Source organism: Myxocyprinus asiaticus, chromosome 7, assembly GCF_019703515.2.
Source record: "Myxocyprinus asiaticus isolate MX2 ecotype Aquarium Trade chromosome 7, UBuf_Myxa_2, whole genome shotgun sequence".
Lineage (NCBI taxonomy): Eukaryota > Metazoa > Chordata > Actinopteri > Cypriniformes > Catostomidae > Myxocyprinus > Myxocyprinus asiaticus.
In genome coordinates, this window is record NC_059350.1 from 14,519,776 (window position 1) to 14,537,165 (window position 17,390).

General features: G+C 37.6%; 1 protein-coding gene across 1 annotated transcript; it reads left to right on the forward strand.

The window, feature by feature from the left end:
* Positions 1-4,687: 4,687 nt before the first annotated feature.
* On the forward strand, positions 4,688-15,948 carry LOC127443382 (NADH dehydrogenase [ubiquinone] iron-sulfur protein 8, mitochondrial-like). The gene is made up of 7 exons (XM_051701916.1): positions 4,688-4,779; positions 11,106-11,162; positions 12,201-12,266; positions 12,371-12,460; positions 12,545-12,717; positions 12,948-13,076; positions 15,198-15,948. Exons 2-7 carry the CDS (start codon positions 11,120-11,122, stop codon positions 15,327-15,329), a joined length of 633 nt encoding a protein of 210 aa, XP_051557876.1. The 5' UTR covers positions 4,688-4,779; positions 11,106-11,119; the 3' UTR covers positions 15,330-15,948.
* Positions 15,949-17,390: the final 1,442 nt, after the last annotated feature.

The following is a 17,390-nucleotide window of genomic DNA, read 5'->3' on the forward strand; positions in this document are numbered from 1 at the left end:
TAATTACAATCAAAAAAGCAGTATTTGTAAAGATATCTCGTGATGCAAATTAATTTTCTTTTATGCTGATCTATGGTCAAAGTCATAACCATACCTAAGCTTCCAATGGAAGAGGTGATGAAGGTGAACTTAAGCAGGCTGACCACCTCACAACACGGTGATATCTGACGTTCACTCAGCATAGCTAAGAGGGAGCCACAGATTATGAGGTTAGAGCAGAAGAAATCTGAGAGTGTGAGGCTGATAAACGGCAGGCAAAATGGTCTTTACACAGTGGAAGAACAAAAAAATAGACAGGAGATGGATGGAATCTATGGAAATATTGCAAAGATGTAATCATTTTCTCATTGAAAATCTAAAGATTTATAGTAAATTATAGGTATTCAATTTAAACTTGTTGATTTGTCGCTCTTAACAACTTTAACTAGTCCATTTCCCAAAACACCCAGTATCATCTCAGTGGTGAGAATGGGACCAAGCACAGACTTCTCAACTCTGGAGCAATACTTCTCCACCAGTTCTGTTATGTTATATGAAATGTTCACTAAAAGAAATATGAATGCTATTTAAACAAATGCAGTTTTAAACAGTTCCTAGAACTAATTTTCAGAATACAAAAACTACACACAAGCTCTGTTACAAAGAAAATGTCAATGAAACATCATATCAAATTTAATTTTGATTTATCTTTTACAGAATATTGAATTTCGTACTAAAGTTGTCAACTTTGTCACTGACACACAGAGCTACAGATAAACCCAGCAATTTGAAAAAGAAAAGCTTTCCACTCGGTTGTTTTGAAGAGATGCGGTACCACTAACACAGATATGATTACGTGACGTTAGACGTGACACCTTTGATTAATTAAACGTATCCTGCTTCATTAAGCATTGGCCATAGAACCCTTAATCTGCTGTATTCACATTGACAGCACTAACAGCTGTGTAACAGAGCATCAGTAACAGAAAGGAGATTTAAGTTCACCTGCAGAATCTAAAAAGTGTTAGTGCTATACATTTATGTCTATCTCAACCCTGAAACTATTTCCAAAAAATGCAGCAAAGAACCACATTAGAACACATTGTTAGTCCTTTAAAAAAAGTGCTGTGGTGGTACCATGGTACAGTGATTGTATCAAATAGTAATACAATGGCACTTTGTTATATACTAAAGTACTGAATGATTTCATTCATACATACCATGGATTTACATGGTACTCCAAGATATTTCAAAGAATACACTTATTAAATATAGTATTACAATGGTACCATATATACAAAAACAGTAATGTAAATACACCTATTACCTGACACTATTTTATTTCTGATATTGTACTCCAGTACAACATACCGCACCCAATCACTTCCTTGTTATTGATACTCTACGGTGAACCGAACTCTTGCATCAGGCACATTTCATTGAAATAGCCTATAGAGTGTTACACAAACTCTTGTGTTTTACACAAACATTTTTTTTATTATTAGCAAGGGAAACATAATTTCTGATTTTTTCATCAAAAAATGACAAGGTCTGTTAATGCATCTTTTTATACAATACACAAAAGTACAGTGTTAGATACAGGAAAATCATATTATTATAAAGCATATTTCATAATAGTATGCTGTTGAATTTTTTTATTGCTTTAAGGAATATTCCGGGTTCAATACAAGTTAAGCTCAATCAACAGCATTTGTGGCATAATGTTGAATACCACAAAAAATAATTTCAACTCGTCCCTACTTTTCTTAAAAAAAAAAAAAAAAAAAAAAAAAAAAAGCTAAAATCGAAGTTACAGTGAGACACTTACAATGGAAGTGAATGGGGCCAAGTTTTGGAGTGTTTAAAGCCATAAATGTGAATTTTATAATTTTATAAAAGCACTTACGTTAATTATTTTGTTAAAACTTTTATTATTACTATTATTTAAGCTGTAAAGTTCTTTAAATTGTCATTTTGTGGGATTAAAAGGTTTAAGTCATCATGACAACAAAGTTAAATTGGATATAACTTTACACTGAAAAAGTTAGAGATTTAATCCCACTACAATCATGCAAACACACAAGGTTGGGGAGTAACGGAATACATGTAACGGGATTACGTATTTAAAATACAAAATATTAGTAACTGTATTCCACTAAAGTTACAATTTAAATCATTGGTAATCAGAATACAGTTACATTCAAAAAGTATTTTGATTACTGAAGAGATTACTTTGCTTTTTTTTTTTTTTTTTTTCATTTGTTTAATTTAATTTTTAGTCTGCTTGGAATGCTTGGAAAACATCCATATACACTATATTGCCAAAAGTATTGGCTCATCTGCCTTTAGACGCATATGAATTTAAGTGACATCCCATTCTTAATCCATGGGGTTTAATATGACGTCGGCCCACCCTTTGCAGCTATAACAGCTTCAACTCTTCTGGGAAGGCTTTCCACAAGGTTTAGGAGTGTGTTTATGGGAATTTTTGACCATTCTTCCAGAAGCGCATTTGTGAGGTCAGACACTGATGTTGGACGAGAAGGCCTGGCTCGCAGTCTTCGCTCTAATTCATCCCAAAGGTGCTCTATCGGGTTGAGGTCAGGACTCTGTGCAGGCCAGTCAAGTTCTTCCACACCAAACTCGCTCATCCATGTCTTTATGGACCTTGATTTGTGCACTGGTGCGCAGTCATGTTGGAACAGGAAGGGGCCATCTCCAAACTGTTCCCACAAAGTTGGGAGCATGGAATTGTCCAAAATCTCTTGGTATGCTGAAGCATTCAGAGTTCCTTTCACTGGAACTAAGGGGCCAAGCCCAGCTCCTGAAAAACAACCCCACAACATAATCCCCCCTCCACCAAACTTCACAGTTGGCACAATGCAGTCAGACAAGTACCGTTCTCCTGGCAACCACCAAACCCAGACTCGTCCATCAGATTGCCAGATGGAGAAGCGTGATTCGTCACTCCAGAGAACGAGTCTCCACTGCTCTAGAGTCCAGTGGTGGCGTGCTTTACACCACTGCATCCGACACTTTGCATTGCACTTGGTGATGTATGGCTTGGATGCAGCTGATCGGCCATGGAAACCCATTCCATGAAGCTCTCTACGCACTGTTCTTGAGCTAATCTGAAGGCCACATGAACTTTGGAGGTCTGTAGCGATTGACTCTGCAGAAAGTTGGCGACCTCTGCGCACTATGCGCCTCAGCATCCGCTGACCCCGCTCTGTCATGTTACGTGGCCTACCACTTCGTGGCTGAGTTGTTGTCATTCCCAATCGCTTCCACTTTGTTATAATACCATTGACAGTTGACTTTGGAATATTTAATAGCGAGGAAATTTCATGACTGGACTTGTTGCACAGGTGGCATCCTATCACAGTACCACGCTGGAATTCACTGAGCTCCTGAGAGCGGCCCATTCTTTCACAAATGTTTGTAGAAGCAGTCTGCATGCCTAGGTGCTTCATTTTATACACCTGTGGCCATGGAAGTGATTGGAACACCTGAATTCAATTATTTGGATGGGTGAGCGAATACTTTTGGCAATATAGTGTATATGATGTGATCAGAGGAGTGTTTGAACAGCTGAGAAACACTTTTTTATGATGCGCTACTTACATTCATACGAGCAGACAGAGGGCGCTTTCTCACTGTTATGAGTGAAAAGGTGGATATGATGTTATAGGATCAGAAAACGATGTCCTTGTGTATACTCTGTGGGGTTTTGAAGTAAGTTTGGAGCAGCAGAAATAGTTAACATTGTGTAAATTGACATGTGAACACTTAGCTTTATGCTAAGCTAAAATGCTATTTCTAAACCATATACATGCACCTGCTGTCAGGCATGATTATATTTTTCTAAGAAAATCCACATTAGATGTTATTTTTTTCCCCCCTCTGTAAGACATTTAAAATTACTGCAAAAATCTTTGTTGTATTTTTTTCCTCTAAAACTCTAATTATCTAAAAATCCTTAAAACAAGTTACATTTACTTTACCTTGTTTTTTAAGCAACACTGCATAAGATTTTCTTATTTATTTATTTATTATTATTATTATTCTTTTTTTTTTTAAGAAAATCAATTTTTAATATAAGTGTATTTTGTCTTTCTGTATTGGCAGATTTTTTTCACTTGTTATTAACTTGTTTATGGTCAAAACAAGTGAAAAAATCTGCCAGTGCTGAAGAAGTAATCCAAAGTATTTAAAATACGTTACTGACTTTGAGTAATCTTACAGAATACATTACAAATTACATTTTACAGCATGTATTTTGTAATCTGTAGTGGAATACATTTTAAAAGTAACCCTCTCAACCGTGTTAACACGCATATTGTTTATGTCTTGTGGCTATACTTTCAAAACAGTGAGTATTTTAACGTTTACGGATTAACCCCATTCACTTCCATTGTAAATGCCACACTGTAACAGATTTTTGCTTCTTTTTTTTTTTTTTTTTAAAGAAAAGGAGGGACGAGTCAAAATTATTTTTGTGGTCATCAACATTACGCCACAAATACTGTCGATTGAGCTTAACTTGTATTAAACCCGGAACATTCCTTTAAACTAAAGTTCTGACACATTCTGTTAAATTGTTATGGAATGTACAAGATAATGTAATTGGAATTGTATTATATATATATTACATTAATAGTTACATTAATATAGCACAAATATTTGTACGGCTCTCTTGTGTGTGAGAAACTAATGTGTGACCTCACTTCCGGCGTTCTGAGTGTGCATTTCCATAATCGTCCGCTGTTCTGGTTGAGAAGGCCAAATAGCGACTGTCCGGTGAGTGTGAACTGATTTGCAAACTCGTATTTATCGTCTATCCTTTGAGTAGTCAGACACTGCACTGTGTGGAACTGATCGAATTTATATAATGATAATGAGACAATTATTGGTTTAAAGGTTGTAAACATATTGGCATTACAGTCATTGAAAGTCCTTGAGAAATTAACTTGTGGCTAAGCTACCACAACCACTGCACTGTCAACATTTAGCCAGATTAACAACACTAAAATATTTAATGATAACTGTGCGAAGATTAAATGAATGCATTATCTATATCTCACTACCGCTGTGTTTTAACCAGTAAACGCGTGGATAGCACGAGTGTCCTGAACTTTACTGCTGCTGTCCTCGTTGTCTGGAGTGTGTAAGCTTTGCACGACTTGGATTATGTATTAGATTACACGTTTTACATGCGTACTGTTCATAGATTTGAAATCATCCACATTTAATGTGTCTGCTGCATAGTGATGGGCGGATCGATCCTAAAGTATCGATACTTCCGATACTGATGTTGTATAAAAAATATCGATCCTCACACAAAAATATCGATCTTTTTTTTTTTTTTTTTAAATAGGGATATTATAATTTGGTGAGCATGAACAATAATCATAAACTGCAAAGTGAAATAAAAGGATTAGGCCATATGAGCAAATACTTGTGCAGGATGGGAACTATTTCTTCTTCCGCTCATAACATGAATAAATGTTGAAAGACACAAGCAGACAAGCGCTTGTGCCGTCACGAGACTCGTTCAAACAAGAGGGATCAGTGCCTTGTAGAGGTAATGAGAGATAATCAGAGAACTGGACAGTAGTGTAGTCTAGGGCACACGCCGTATGCCCACCTGAAATAAGTGATGATACGTATGGCCGCCAGAACAACGAGTAGTCTTTTGACCCGGAACTTTTTAAATCTGCTAATACGATGCCGCAGCACCATTGAGTGAGTTGTGTGTGTTTTAATAAGTGTACAGTGAATCTCTCTGAACGTGCACAGAGCTACGGGAGCGCAACTGACTGCACTGGCAAGACAGACAGTCCAACTAATCAGATCCACCAATCAGAACGTTCATTTCAGACGCGATTGGATATTTGCTAACCAATCATATTTTCCGTTTCAGTAAGGGGCGGTACATTTCCAGTGTCTAATGCACAAGGAGTGACCATAATTTGCACTGTAAACTTATTTCCTTGCCAAATATATGTATATACATTTAAAGAGCACCTATTATGGTTTTTCAAATATTACCTTTCATGTAGTGTGTTATATAGCTGTTTGTGAATGTAAAAAATCTGCAAAGTTTCAAAAATCAAAGTGCACGAAATATGGATTTTTATATATATATATATATATATATATATATATATATATATATATATATTTATAAAGATTGTTTTATTATTATATTTGTTTTTTGGATTTTTCCTCTATTTTCACCCAATTTGGAATGCCCAAATTCCCAGTGCGCATTTTTAAATCCACATGGTTGTGTAGTGATTTGCTTCAATCCAGGTGGAGGAGGATGAATCTCAGCTGCCTCCACGTCTGAGACCATCAACCTGTGCATCTTATCACGTGGCTTGTTGAGCGCGTTGCTACGGAGACATAGCACGTGTGGAGGCTTCACACCACCCACCTCAGCATCCGAGCTCAACTCACCACGCGCCCCACCAAGAACGAACCACATTATAGTGACCACGAGGAGGTTACCCCATGTGACTCTACCCTCCCTAGCAACCGGGCCAATTTGGTTGCTTAGGAGGCCTGGCTGGAGTCACTCAGCACGCCCTGGGATTCGAACTAGCGAACTCCAGGAGTGGTAGCCAGCGTCTTTTACCACTGAGCTACCCAGGCCCCATGAAATGTGGAGTTATTGACTCCCAAAAGAAAGAACCGATTCTGAACACCTGAAACGAGTCGTTAGTAATTCCAGACTTACTTCCTGTACTAACCTACGTAATTTGGTAACAAAAAGCCCGCCTCTGGTCTTCACTGGCTGCTCGCGAACAGCTTTGACCCGCCCTCAAACACTACACTAAGCGGTAGACCAATCACAACAGACTGGGGCATCTGACCAATCAGAGCAGAGTAGGCTCTCTGAAAGGAGGAGTTTAGAATGAATCCTTTAGAACAGATCATTGAACCAGTCGTTTTTGAAACTGGGAAAAAAGGTAATACTGCAATTTAAATTATGAACAAATTAAAGTGTTTTTTGACCGTGAATGCATGTAAATCTATTATATGAGACCTTTAAAACAAAATTAGGCACGTTTAAAAACCATAATAGGTGCTCTTTAAATTTAACTTATGCAATTAAACTTTTTGAAAATACTGCATGTTATTGCCTTTTTCTTGTTATATCAAATTTCAGTTTATATTTCTAAGTAGGAAAACAATTTCACTATACACAGAAAAGCACATAACAGTACACAAATAAAACAAATAACCATACATTTTTATGTAGGCTATATATAGTAATACAAGATAATGTGTTAATGTGAACATGACTACACTCATATTAGCTACAATGCTTAACAGTTTATTGCATATTATGAATCAGTTTATTAGAGTAATAATAAAGTATTAACAATTTTCATAGTAGCCTAATAAAAGGAACATTAATGACACCTATTAATTTAAATACATATACATAATACGGTAATATTGCAGTAGTAACCATGGTTAATTGTGTGGTAACTATGGCTTAACTAAATCCCATGGTTAAACTATAGTTATTGTAGTGAACCCATGGTTAATTTTTGCAAGGGTAAACAAAACGGAAGTCTAATCATTTTCTGTTTAGGCTCACAAATGTAAAAAAAAAAAATGACTTGAATTATGGCTAAAAATAATATATTAAATTGCCCATTTTATCCCAAGAAATCAAGAAAAAGAAAAAAATCAGTGTAATAGAAGTATCGGTATCAGCGATATTGGACTTGAAATTATTGGTATCGAAAAGAAAATGAGTGGTATCACCCATCCCTAATCACGATTTTAGTGGAACCAGTGTTTTGGGTTTTTGTTTACTTCCTGTAGGGGAAAAGTATGGCACACTGTTTTGTATAACCGGGTAGCTGACATGAAATGTCAAGGGTTTCATCTAAAACTACTGTTATTTTTTCTAATTCTTGTAAATTATTATTGGTGCAAATAGTTTTTAAATTAAGAAGCTACATGGAATATTTTCAATTCTCACACCGCAGTAAGCAACAAAGTTAAAGTTAATAAACATTGGTGAAAAGAAATGGTGGCCAGTCACAGGACCTAAAATATATAAATTTTCTTTTACTTATACATTTTAACTAACAATCTAGATGGACGTGTTTCTAATTCTGTCATGATATTTAAAACACATCAATAGATTGTCTGCCGGAATGTTTTAGTAATCTCATCTGAATCTGATAAACAACTGAATCTACAGTGGTGTGAAAAATGATTTGCCCCCATCCTGATTTCTTCTGTTTTTGTGTACATCTCATACTAAATTGTTTAAAAAGTTCAAACAAAATCTAACATATAACAAAAGCAATCTGAGTAAACACAAAATACAGTTTTTAAATGATAATGTTATTTTATGAAGCAAAAAAGTTATTCAATACCAACTGGGCCTGTGTGAAAAAGTATTTGTCCCTTAGTTACTAAATCCCCAAATCTATGAAACTGCATTCATAATGGGGTTCAGCTGGACTAGACACACCCAGGCCTGATTACTGCTAGCCCTGTTTAATCAAATAAACACCTAAATAGAACTTTTTCAGCAGCATGAAGTTGGCTAAAAGGTCTCACCTAGTAGCACACAATGCCAGAAATTCCAGAAATTATGAGGAAAAAGGTGATTGAAATACATCAGTCTGGGAAGGGTTACAAAGCTATTTCAAAGGCTGTGGGACTCGAAAGAACCAGATGAGAGCCATTATCTCCAAATGGAGAGAACTTGGCAAAGTAGTGAACCTTCCCAGAAGTGGCCGACCTTCCCGAATTCCTCCCAAGAGCACAGCGACGACTCATCCAGGAAGTCGCAAAAAAGCCAAGGACAGCATCCAAGGAACTGCCGGCCTCTCTCTCATCAATAAAGGTCACTGTTCATGACTCCACTATCAGAAAGACACTGGCCAAAAATGCCATCCTTGGAAGAGTGGTGAGACAAAACCACTGCTAACCCAGAGGAACATTAAGGCTTGTCTGCATTTTGCCAAAACACACCTTGATGATCCTTAAACATTTTGGGAGAATGTTCTGTGGACTGATGAGTTGAAAGTGGAACTGTTTGGAAGACAGGGTTCCGTCACATCTGCCGTAAATCAAACACAGAATTCCACAAAAAGAACATCATACCTATGGTCAAGCATGGTGGTTGTAGTGTGATGGTGTAGGGATGCTTTACTGCTTCACGGCCAGGTTGACTTGCAATAATTGAGGGAAACATGAATTCTGCTGTCTACCAGAAAATCCTAAAGGAGAACATCTGGTCATCAGTCCATGAGTTGAAGCTCAAGTGCAACTAGATTATGTAACAAGACAATGATCCAAAGCATTGGAGTAAGGAAGCTAAATTAAAGTTTTGGAGTGGCCTAGTCAAAGTCCTGACTTGAACCCAAATGAGATGCTGTGGCAGGACCTTAAACTGGCAGTTCATGCTCAAAAACCCTCCAATGTGGCTAAACTAAAGCAGTTCTGCAAAGAAGAGTGGGCCAAAATTCCACCACAGCGTTGTGAAAGACGGATCTCCAGTTATCTGAAGCTTTTGGTTGCAGCTGTTGCTGCTAAAGGGGTCACAACCAGCTATTAAGTTTAAGGGGGCAGTTAGATTTTCACATGGGTGATATAGGTGTTGGATAACTTTTTTGCTTCAATGAAAATTAGAGCCCGACCGATATGGGATTTTTTTAGACCGATACTGATTTTAGAGAGGGACAATTCACCGATTAGCGATATGGTGACCGATATATTTAATTTTTGAGCTGGAATGAAAACAGACCTTTTCTATGTGGATTTTTCACCGATTTTGCACCGATATGACTATGCAAAGGTACTCAGAAGGCTGCTTTCTTAAATATGTTTTATCAAAGAACATCTGACATTGTTATTATACATTGTCAACAAATTCTAGAAATGAACACTGTGAAAATAAAGAATAAATACAAATACAATAAATAGCTTGATAAACATCAGTACTGTTTAGTATCAGTCAAATGCTGACCATTTAAATAAAGAATAAATAAAAATAAAATAAATAGCTAAATAAACATCAGTACTGTTTAGTATCAGTCAAATGCTGACTATATTAATACTGCCGAGTCAAGAGATAAACAGCAGCAGTGGTGTTACACCATATTCTGATATACAAGTTCAGGGGAAACTTTCAATGGTCAAAAACCAGACTTCTAAATATTACATTTTGGAAATGCAACGACTGGAATTGTTCAGTTGAAGGGGGTACCAAACTGTGAATCCTGAACAAAACAGTTTGGTGAACCATATTTACTCATTAACTTGCACTTAGCTGAAAACAATGAAAGTAGCTATGTGATTAGCTAGTTAGCTATAAGCTCGTTGTCATGGAGAGTAAAAGACGGATGTTGTTTATTTTACTTTCCAGCATTGTGTCTCATCAACTAGGTAACAACATACATGAAATCAGTACTCAACAGACACAATCCACTACCGCACAGTTGTCTGCTGAGCTGCAAAAAGATGCTCTGATGTTTACCTTTCAATCTGCTACATTACTGACTGCAATGACAAACTATAGCTGGCTAACAGCAAACAGACATGAGTGACATGGTTGTCAGGGACAGGGTTAACGTTATATTAGTTGTATTGAAAAGGGAAAATGATGGGGTCATTGTTTATTAACTTTCCAGTATGTATTTCACAAACTAGTTAACTTATGACACACAGCATAACTCCGCCCTTTCTGCAGAGCCACCGTCAGCTCTGTAAACAATGGAGTCGGAGCGCACTCTGCTGGACAATCTATATAATGACACCAATTCTAAAGCATTCTTTTCAGCATTATATGTTCTGAAAAAAGTTTTCGTATTGGTAAAATATACGCCGATACCAATATATCGGTCGGGCACTACTAAAAATATCGATATATATATATTTTAAAACTGTATTTTGTGTTTACTCAGGTTGTCTTTGTTTTATGTTATATCTCGTTTGAAGATCTAAAACAATTTAGTATGAAAAATACACGAAAATAGAAAAAAAAATCAGCAGGCAAATACTTTTTCACAGCACTGTGCATGGTGTACATAGTACATACTTATATAACAAGCCATATATTCCCTCATCTTCTTCCCTGTCACTCTCAGTGGACTTCTTTAAGATGTCTGCAGCGTTACGTCTGCTCTACACCGTACCCAGGCCAGGTGGGTCAACATAGCAACATTTGTGGTGCATGAATTAAATTGAAACAAATGCAGTGACATATGTATATATCAGTGTCAGAAATTAAGTTTTACATTAAGGCCATTTTTACCTTTTATGAGGGCATATTTTTTCGGAAAATTTAAAACAAACTTTGTCTCATTCATTTGTCAAATACTTTAATCAATTCATAAATACAATTTTCAAGATTAAGAATTTATTATCTCTTACCCTAAAAATGTATTCAACATCAACTCATATTTGTGGCATAATATGAATAACTAGGACTATAATAGAAACTTAAAGCGATAGTTCACCCTAAATTGAAAATTCTCTCATCATTTACTCACCCTCATGCAATCCCAGATGTGCTTGACTTTCTTTCTTCTGCTGAACACAAACAAAGATTTTTCAAAGAATATCTCAGCTTTGTTGGTCTTCAAAATGCAAGTGCAGTTTGGCCAGAACTTTGAAGCTACAAAAAGCATTTAAAGGCCACATAAAAGTAATCCATACAAGTCCAGTGATTAAATCCATGTCTTCAGAAGTGATATGATAGGTGTGGGTGAGAAAATTTTATAGTAGAAAAGGACTTAAATAAAGGACTTTTATGCGGCCTGTATATGCTTTTTGGAACTTTGAAGTTCTGGCCAGCATTCACTTGCATTGTATGGACCTACAGAGCTGAAATATTCTTCTAAACATCTTTGTTTGTGTTCAGCAGAAGAAAGAAAGTCATACACATCTGGGATGGCATGAAGATGAGTAAATGATGAGAGAATTTTCATTTTTGAGTGAACTATCCCTTTAAGAACTATATCTGATGTTACAAATAAAAACCTGAAGAATTCATTATGAGGACATTTTTGCGCCCACATTTTGAATTACGGGTGCATTTGTCATTTTTGCCCCTAGCCACCCTTAATTTCAGACCCTGGTGTATATACATATCATCAAAATATTGATAGTTTTGTCTCTTGAGTTAAGCACAGATTATTTTATTGCCTTATACCTGATTATGACATGGGCTTCTTCTTTAGGGTCATTTCTGGCCAGTCAAAATCTTGCACGTCCTCTCAGCCTATCAGCGCACAGAGCGGGGATAAGTGAGTATCTCAAACGGCAAAAACAGGAACCACTCTATTTTAATCCAGTGTATGTTTATTTCAAAGTCCTTGCATATGTCACAATGCTTATTTTCTTTATTTAGAGTATGTCAATAATGAGGAGGAAGCTACGGATATGAAGTCCATCACGGACCGTGCAGCTCAGACTCTTCTGTGGACAGAGCTGTTTAGAGGTCAGTAACATCATGTGACCTTTCTTTTTATAATTTAAAATGGGATACCTCTAAATAGTAGGCCCCATCTGAATGTTGATTCAGGGTTGGGAATGACTATGAGCTATCTCTTCCGTGAGCCTGCTACAATCAACTACCCATTCGAGAAGGGCCCTCTTTCTCCCCGTTTCCGTGGTGAACATGCACTGCGCAGGTACCCCTCTGGAGAGGAGCGTTGCATTGCGTGTAAACTATGTGAGGCCATCTGCCCAGCACAGGTACAATCTCTTTTTACACTGCACTTGGTCTTGCTGCTTACATTGTTTTTATAACAGTGTAATAATAAGCAGTAAATTAATCTTATTGAAAACTTAGCTATGTATCACAAATAAATAGGAAGAGTATTTACAACAGTATAAAATGTTATAGCTGTCAGGATTATGTTACATACTATTTCTCCCCCAAAGTAGTGCATGTAAATCAGTGACCCCCTTTGCTTCTCTTTCAGGCCATCACAATTGAGGCAGAGCCGCGCGCTGATGGCAGCAGGCGAACAACACGCTATGACATAGACATGACCAAATGCATCTACTGTGGCTTTTGCCAGGAAGCTTGTCCGGTAGATGCCATTGTAGAGGTAAGAGTTGGCACCACACTAGTGCAAGTACTCATCCTGGCCATTCTCACTGTGTTTTTCACTCATAAGTGTGAGGTTTCAGTAGAGGGAGTTCACAGGTATATTTTATACACCTCAAGTATGTGGCATAGCCTGTATGTAGACCAGGGATGTAATTTTTCCAGATTAACCTGGAATTCTGGATTTTCAGACCTAAAAATATCACCCACGTGAATCCCGATAAGCTGTGTATTCTGGGCATTCTCTGTAAGCACTTTTTACCCAAACGAGTGTCATTCCACCTTCCCTCGGATGGAGCTGCTGCTGCTGCATCATGCACATTCTTTAAAGTTGAGAGCGTGCAAGACAGAGACTAGTGATTTTTGCCATAAGTACTTTATTCAAGAAATTCAGGTTTATTTTAATTAATCTAGAGGAATAAAAGCTTATCAATGGTTGGATATAAAACAGGTTTGATCTGTTTCCACAGTTGCTGTCAAGGTTAAAAATCACTATTGATAAAGGGCAATTCAGGCATTACAGACATGATATTTGAAGGAGGCAGCTGAGATTCGTCCTCCGCCACCCGGATTGAGGCGAATCACTATGCGACCATGAGGACATTGGGAATTGGGCATTTCAAATTGGGAGAAAAAAAAAGATTGTTGCTTGTCAGACTGTACGATATGAACGCATTGATATTGCCAAGGCACACTGTGCGACATTATGTCAGACTGTATGATACACATCGTAGCCAACTGTGGTCCCAATCATCCTGATCAGTGAACGTGACTCGCGTTACAGGAGCATTGTGGAATAGAAGCGAAACGGCGAGATTTGCCCTCTCCGGAGGAGCATTTTTTTCTGAAAGTCAGGACATCAGCATTTCCATTGCTCCAATACCACTCCATCATGAGCATAGGCTAACATGTAAAAAGAAAGATGGATTTAGTCAAACAGGCCTATAATAAGACAGCCTGATCACAAATACAAAACATTACAGATGTTGAGAATGAACGCGATTGCGGGAGGTAGCCTACAGTAATAATTAGGTACCACAAGCAAAGATTTATTGTGGAAATAAAAAGACTTGCGGCCCAAAAAATGAACATCATCTCTGTTCACATAGGGGAACTTAATTTCTTCAAATTAAAAGAAGAAAAAACACTGAAAGAGCTTGATTAGTGTGATAACTGGGCACAAATGTTGCTATAATGCAGACGCGGAGCAGGTTTCTTTCCAAGTGAATTGGGCTGTGAGAGAGGAGCGGACTATCTCATCTGGCTATCGTAATAGCAGTCACACTATACGGCTGCGATGCTAAATTTCTGACACTGCCAGAACTTTGTCGGAGGCTAAAGATCATCGCAAAGGCTATTAATCGGCCGTCTGTGAACATGTTACACTGAACATTGTAAGATTGCCGATTTTGCCCTATGATGACAGAAATCCTTTAGGATTCCCGAAATTTGTCTCCGATGACAGAATCGTGGCCAAAATCATACAGTTTGCACCGGGCTTTAAAGTGAAAGCAGTCCAGCAACAGGAGAGAGACACGCCTTTTCAGCACGAGGGATTGAATGTCCGTTTGAAGCGTGAGAGTGATTTTCTCTGACACTGCACGAGAGAAAATTAAACTTTACAGAGGTTTAATGAGAGTGCCATATTAATAAATCTACTATATACAGTATAATGCGGAATATTATGTATAATAATGCTATGGGGGAATATCGTCCTAATGTCAATTGTCATGTCTGATTTGATTTCATCAGTAAATTATTAATTAACTGGATGAGCACGCACTTCCATTAAATATGTATTTTTGAAAAGAATATTTAGATGTAATGAGAAACAGTATTATTTTAGAAAAAAATAAACAATTTATTTAAATGTATGTAATCAGCAACAGTGTGTAAGCAGCATATGTATCTAACATAATTCTGTATTTTCAGTAAGCAGAATTATTAGTTAATATTTGGTGTCACTTTTAAGGCACCACAAATTTCACTAGTATTGGGATCTACTTGTGAAATGTACAATCCGACATTTGACATGATATTGCTCATAGAATTAACTGACCATACATTCAACAGAACCAGATTAATTGAAGCAAATGTATGCATCTGTCTGTCTTTCTCTCAGGGCCCCAACTTTGAGTTCTCCACAGAGACTCACGAGGAACTGCTGTATAATAAGGAGAAACTCCTCAACAATGGAGACAAGTGGGAGGCTGAGATTGCTGCCAACATTCAGGCTGACTATCTCTACAGATAAACAGTATGTCAGTCACGCATTACGGGCTGTCTCATTTCAACACAGACAGTGACAATAAAAGCAATTACCAATAGTCAAATATTCAATGGAATAAGGTAGATTTGGTTTTGGACCGTTATGCTGAGTGCACCTCGAAGCCCAGGGACTGATTATTTTGAAGGAGCACATTCTGATTTCTCTTTCAATGTGAACATACTCTGTTTAACTTCAACCTTCTCACATTCATGTCCATAAAACACCGTGGTCTTATAGTGGTGCCTCACATTGAAACATTTCTTTGTACATCAGAGCAGTTCCAGCTCTCATTTTTAGCAGAGCCTAATGGCAGGCAAACCAAGTTGTTCTGGAAAACTGAAATGGGTGATGCACCACTGTAAAGCCCATGTTAAATCCTCATTTCAAGACCAACAATCCATCCTCCCCACTTTCTCCCTTCTTCCTTTCATATTCTGTCTGTCTAGAGGATTTAAATGAAGGAAGGGGTGTTACAAATAAAAGCTCTTCAGCAAGTGTGTTCCTTACAGATAAACAGTTTTGTTTATCCTTGTGAGAATTGTACAAAGAATAAATACTTGTGGACCTTATGTAATGAATAAATTAATACTCTGTCCAAACCTTTCAACAATCTCTTGCCTCTTCTTTTAGATGTATTTGTATTTTACTTATATTGATTAGTGTCTTTGTTAATATTTTGGATAGCTACAGTCGTATGAAAAAGAAAGTACACCCTCCTTAGCAATAACTTCAAGTAATCGTTTTCTGTATGACTTTATCAGTCTCTCACATCGTTGTGGAGGAATTTTGGCCCACTCTTCTTTACAACATTGCTTCAATTCATTGAGGTTTGTGGGCATTTGTTTATGCACAGCTCTCTAAAGGTCCTGCCACAGCATTTCAATCGGGTTGAGGTCTGGACTTTGACTGGGCCATTGCAACACCTTGATTCTTTTCTTTTTCAGCCATTCTGTTGTAGATTTGCTGGTGTGCTTGGGATCATTGTCCTGTTGCATGACCCAGTTTCAGCCAAGTTTTAGCTGTCGGACAGATGGCCTCACATTTGACTCTAGAATACTTTGGTATACAGAGGAGTTCATGGTCGACTCAATGACTGCAAGGTGCCCAGGTCCTGTGGCTGCAAAACAAGCCCAAATCATCACCCCTCCAGCACCGTGCTTGACAGTTGGTATGAGGTGTTTGTGCTGATATGCAGTGTTTGGTTTTCGCCAAACATGGTGTTGTGCATTATGGCCAAACATCTCCACTTTGGTCTCGTCTGTCCAAAGGACATTGTTCCAGAAGTCTTGTGGTTTGTTCAGATGCAACTTTGCAAACCTAAGCCGTGCTGCCATGTTCTTTTTAGAGAGAAGAGTCTTTCTCCTGGCAACCCTTCCAAACAAACCATACTTGTTCAGTCTTTTTCTAATTGTACTGTCATGAACTTTAACATTGAACATGCTAACTGAGGCCTGTAGAGTCTGAGATGTAACGCTTGGGTTTTTTGCAATTTCTCTGAGCATTGCACGGTCTGACCTTGGGATGAATTTGCTGGGACGTCCACTCCTGGGAAGATTGGCAACTGTCTTGAATGTTTTCCACTTGTGAATAATCTTTCTCATTGTAGAATGATGGACTTTAAATTGTTTGGAAATGGCCTTATAACCCTTCCCAATTGACGGGCAGCAACAATTGCTTCTCTAAGATCATTGCTGATGTCTTTCCTCCTTGGCATTGTGTTGACACACACCTGAATGCTCCAGACCAGCAAACTGCTAAAACTTTGGCTTTTATAGAGGTGGTCACACTTGCGATCAATTAATCAAGGGCATTTGATTAGCAGCACCTGGCTACTACTTAGCCTCTTAATTCCTATGGAAGCAGTAAGGGTGTACTTAGTTTTTCACACATGGCTTCTCCATTTTGGCATTTTGTTAAATAAAACATGACACGGTGTAATATGTCATGTGTTGTTCATCTGAGGTTGTATTTACCTAATTTTAAGACCTGCTAAGGACCAGATGATTTTTATTATGTCCTGATATGTAAAAACATAGAATTCAAGGA

What these genes read in the sequence shown, in the direction of transcription:
- LOC127443382 (XM_051701916.1), top strand. Translation starts at nt 11,120, where the DNA reads ATGTCTGCAGCGTTACGTCTGCTCTACACCGTACCCAGGCCAG. An exon ending in GTGGACAGAGCTGTTTAGAG is followed by an intron (nt 12,461 to 12,544) that starts GTCAGTAACATC and finishes ATGTTGATTCAG; the next exon opens with GGTTGGGAATGACTATGAGC. An exon ending in AGGCCATCTGCCCAGCACAG is followed by an intron (nt 12,718 to 12,947) that starts GTACAATCTCTT and finishes CTTCTCTTTCAG; the next exon opens with GCCATCACAATTGAGGCAGA.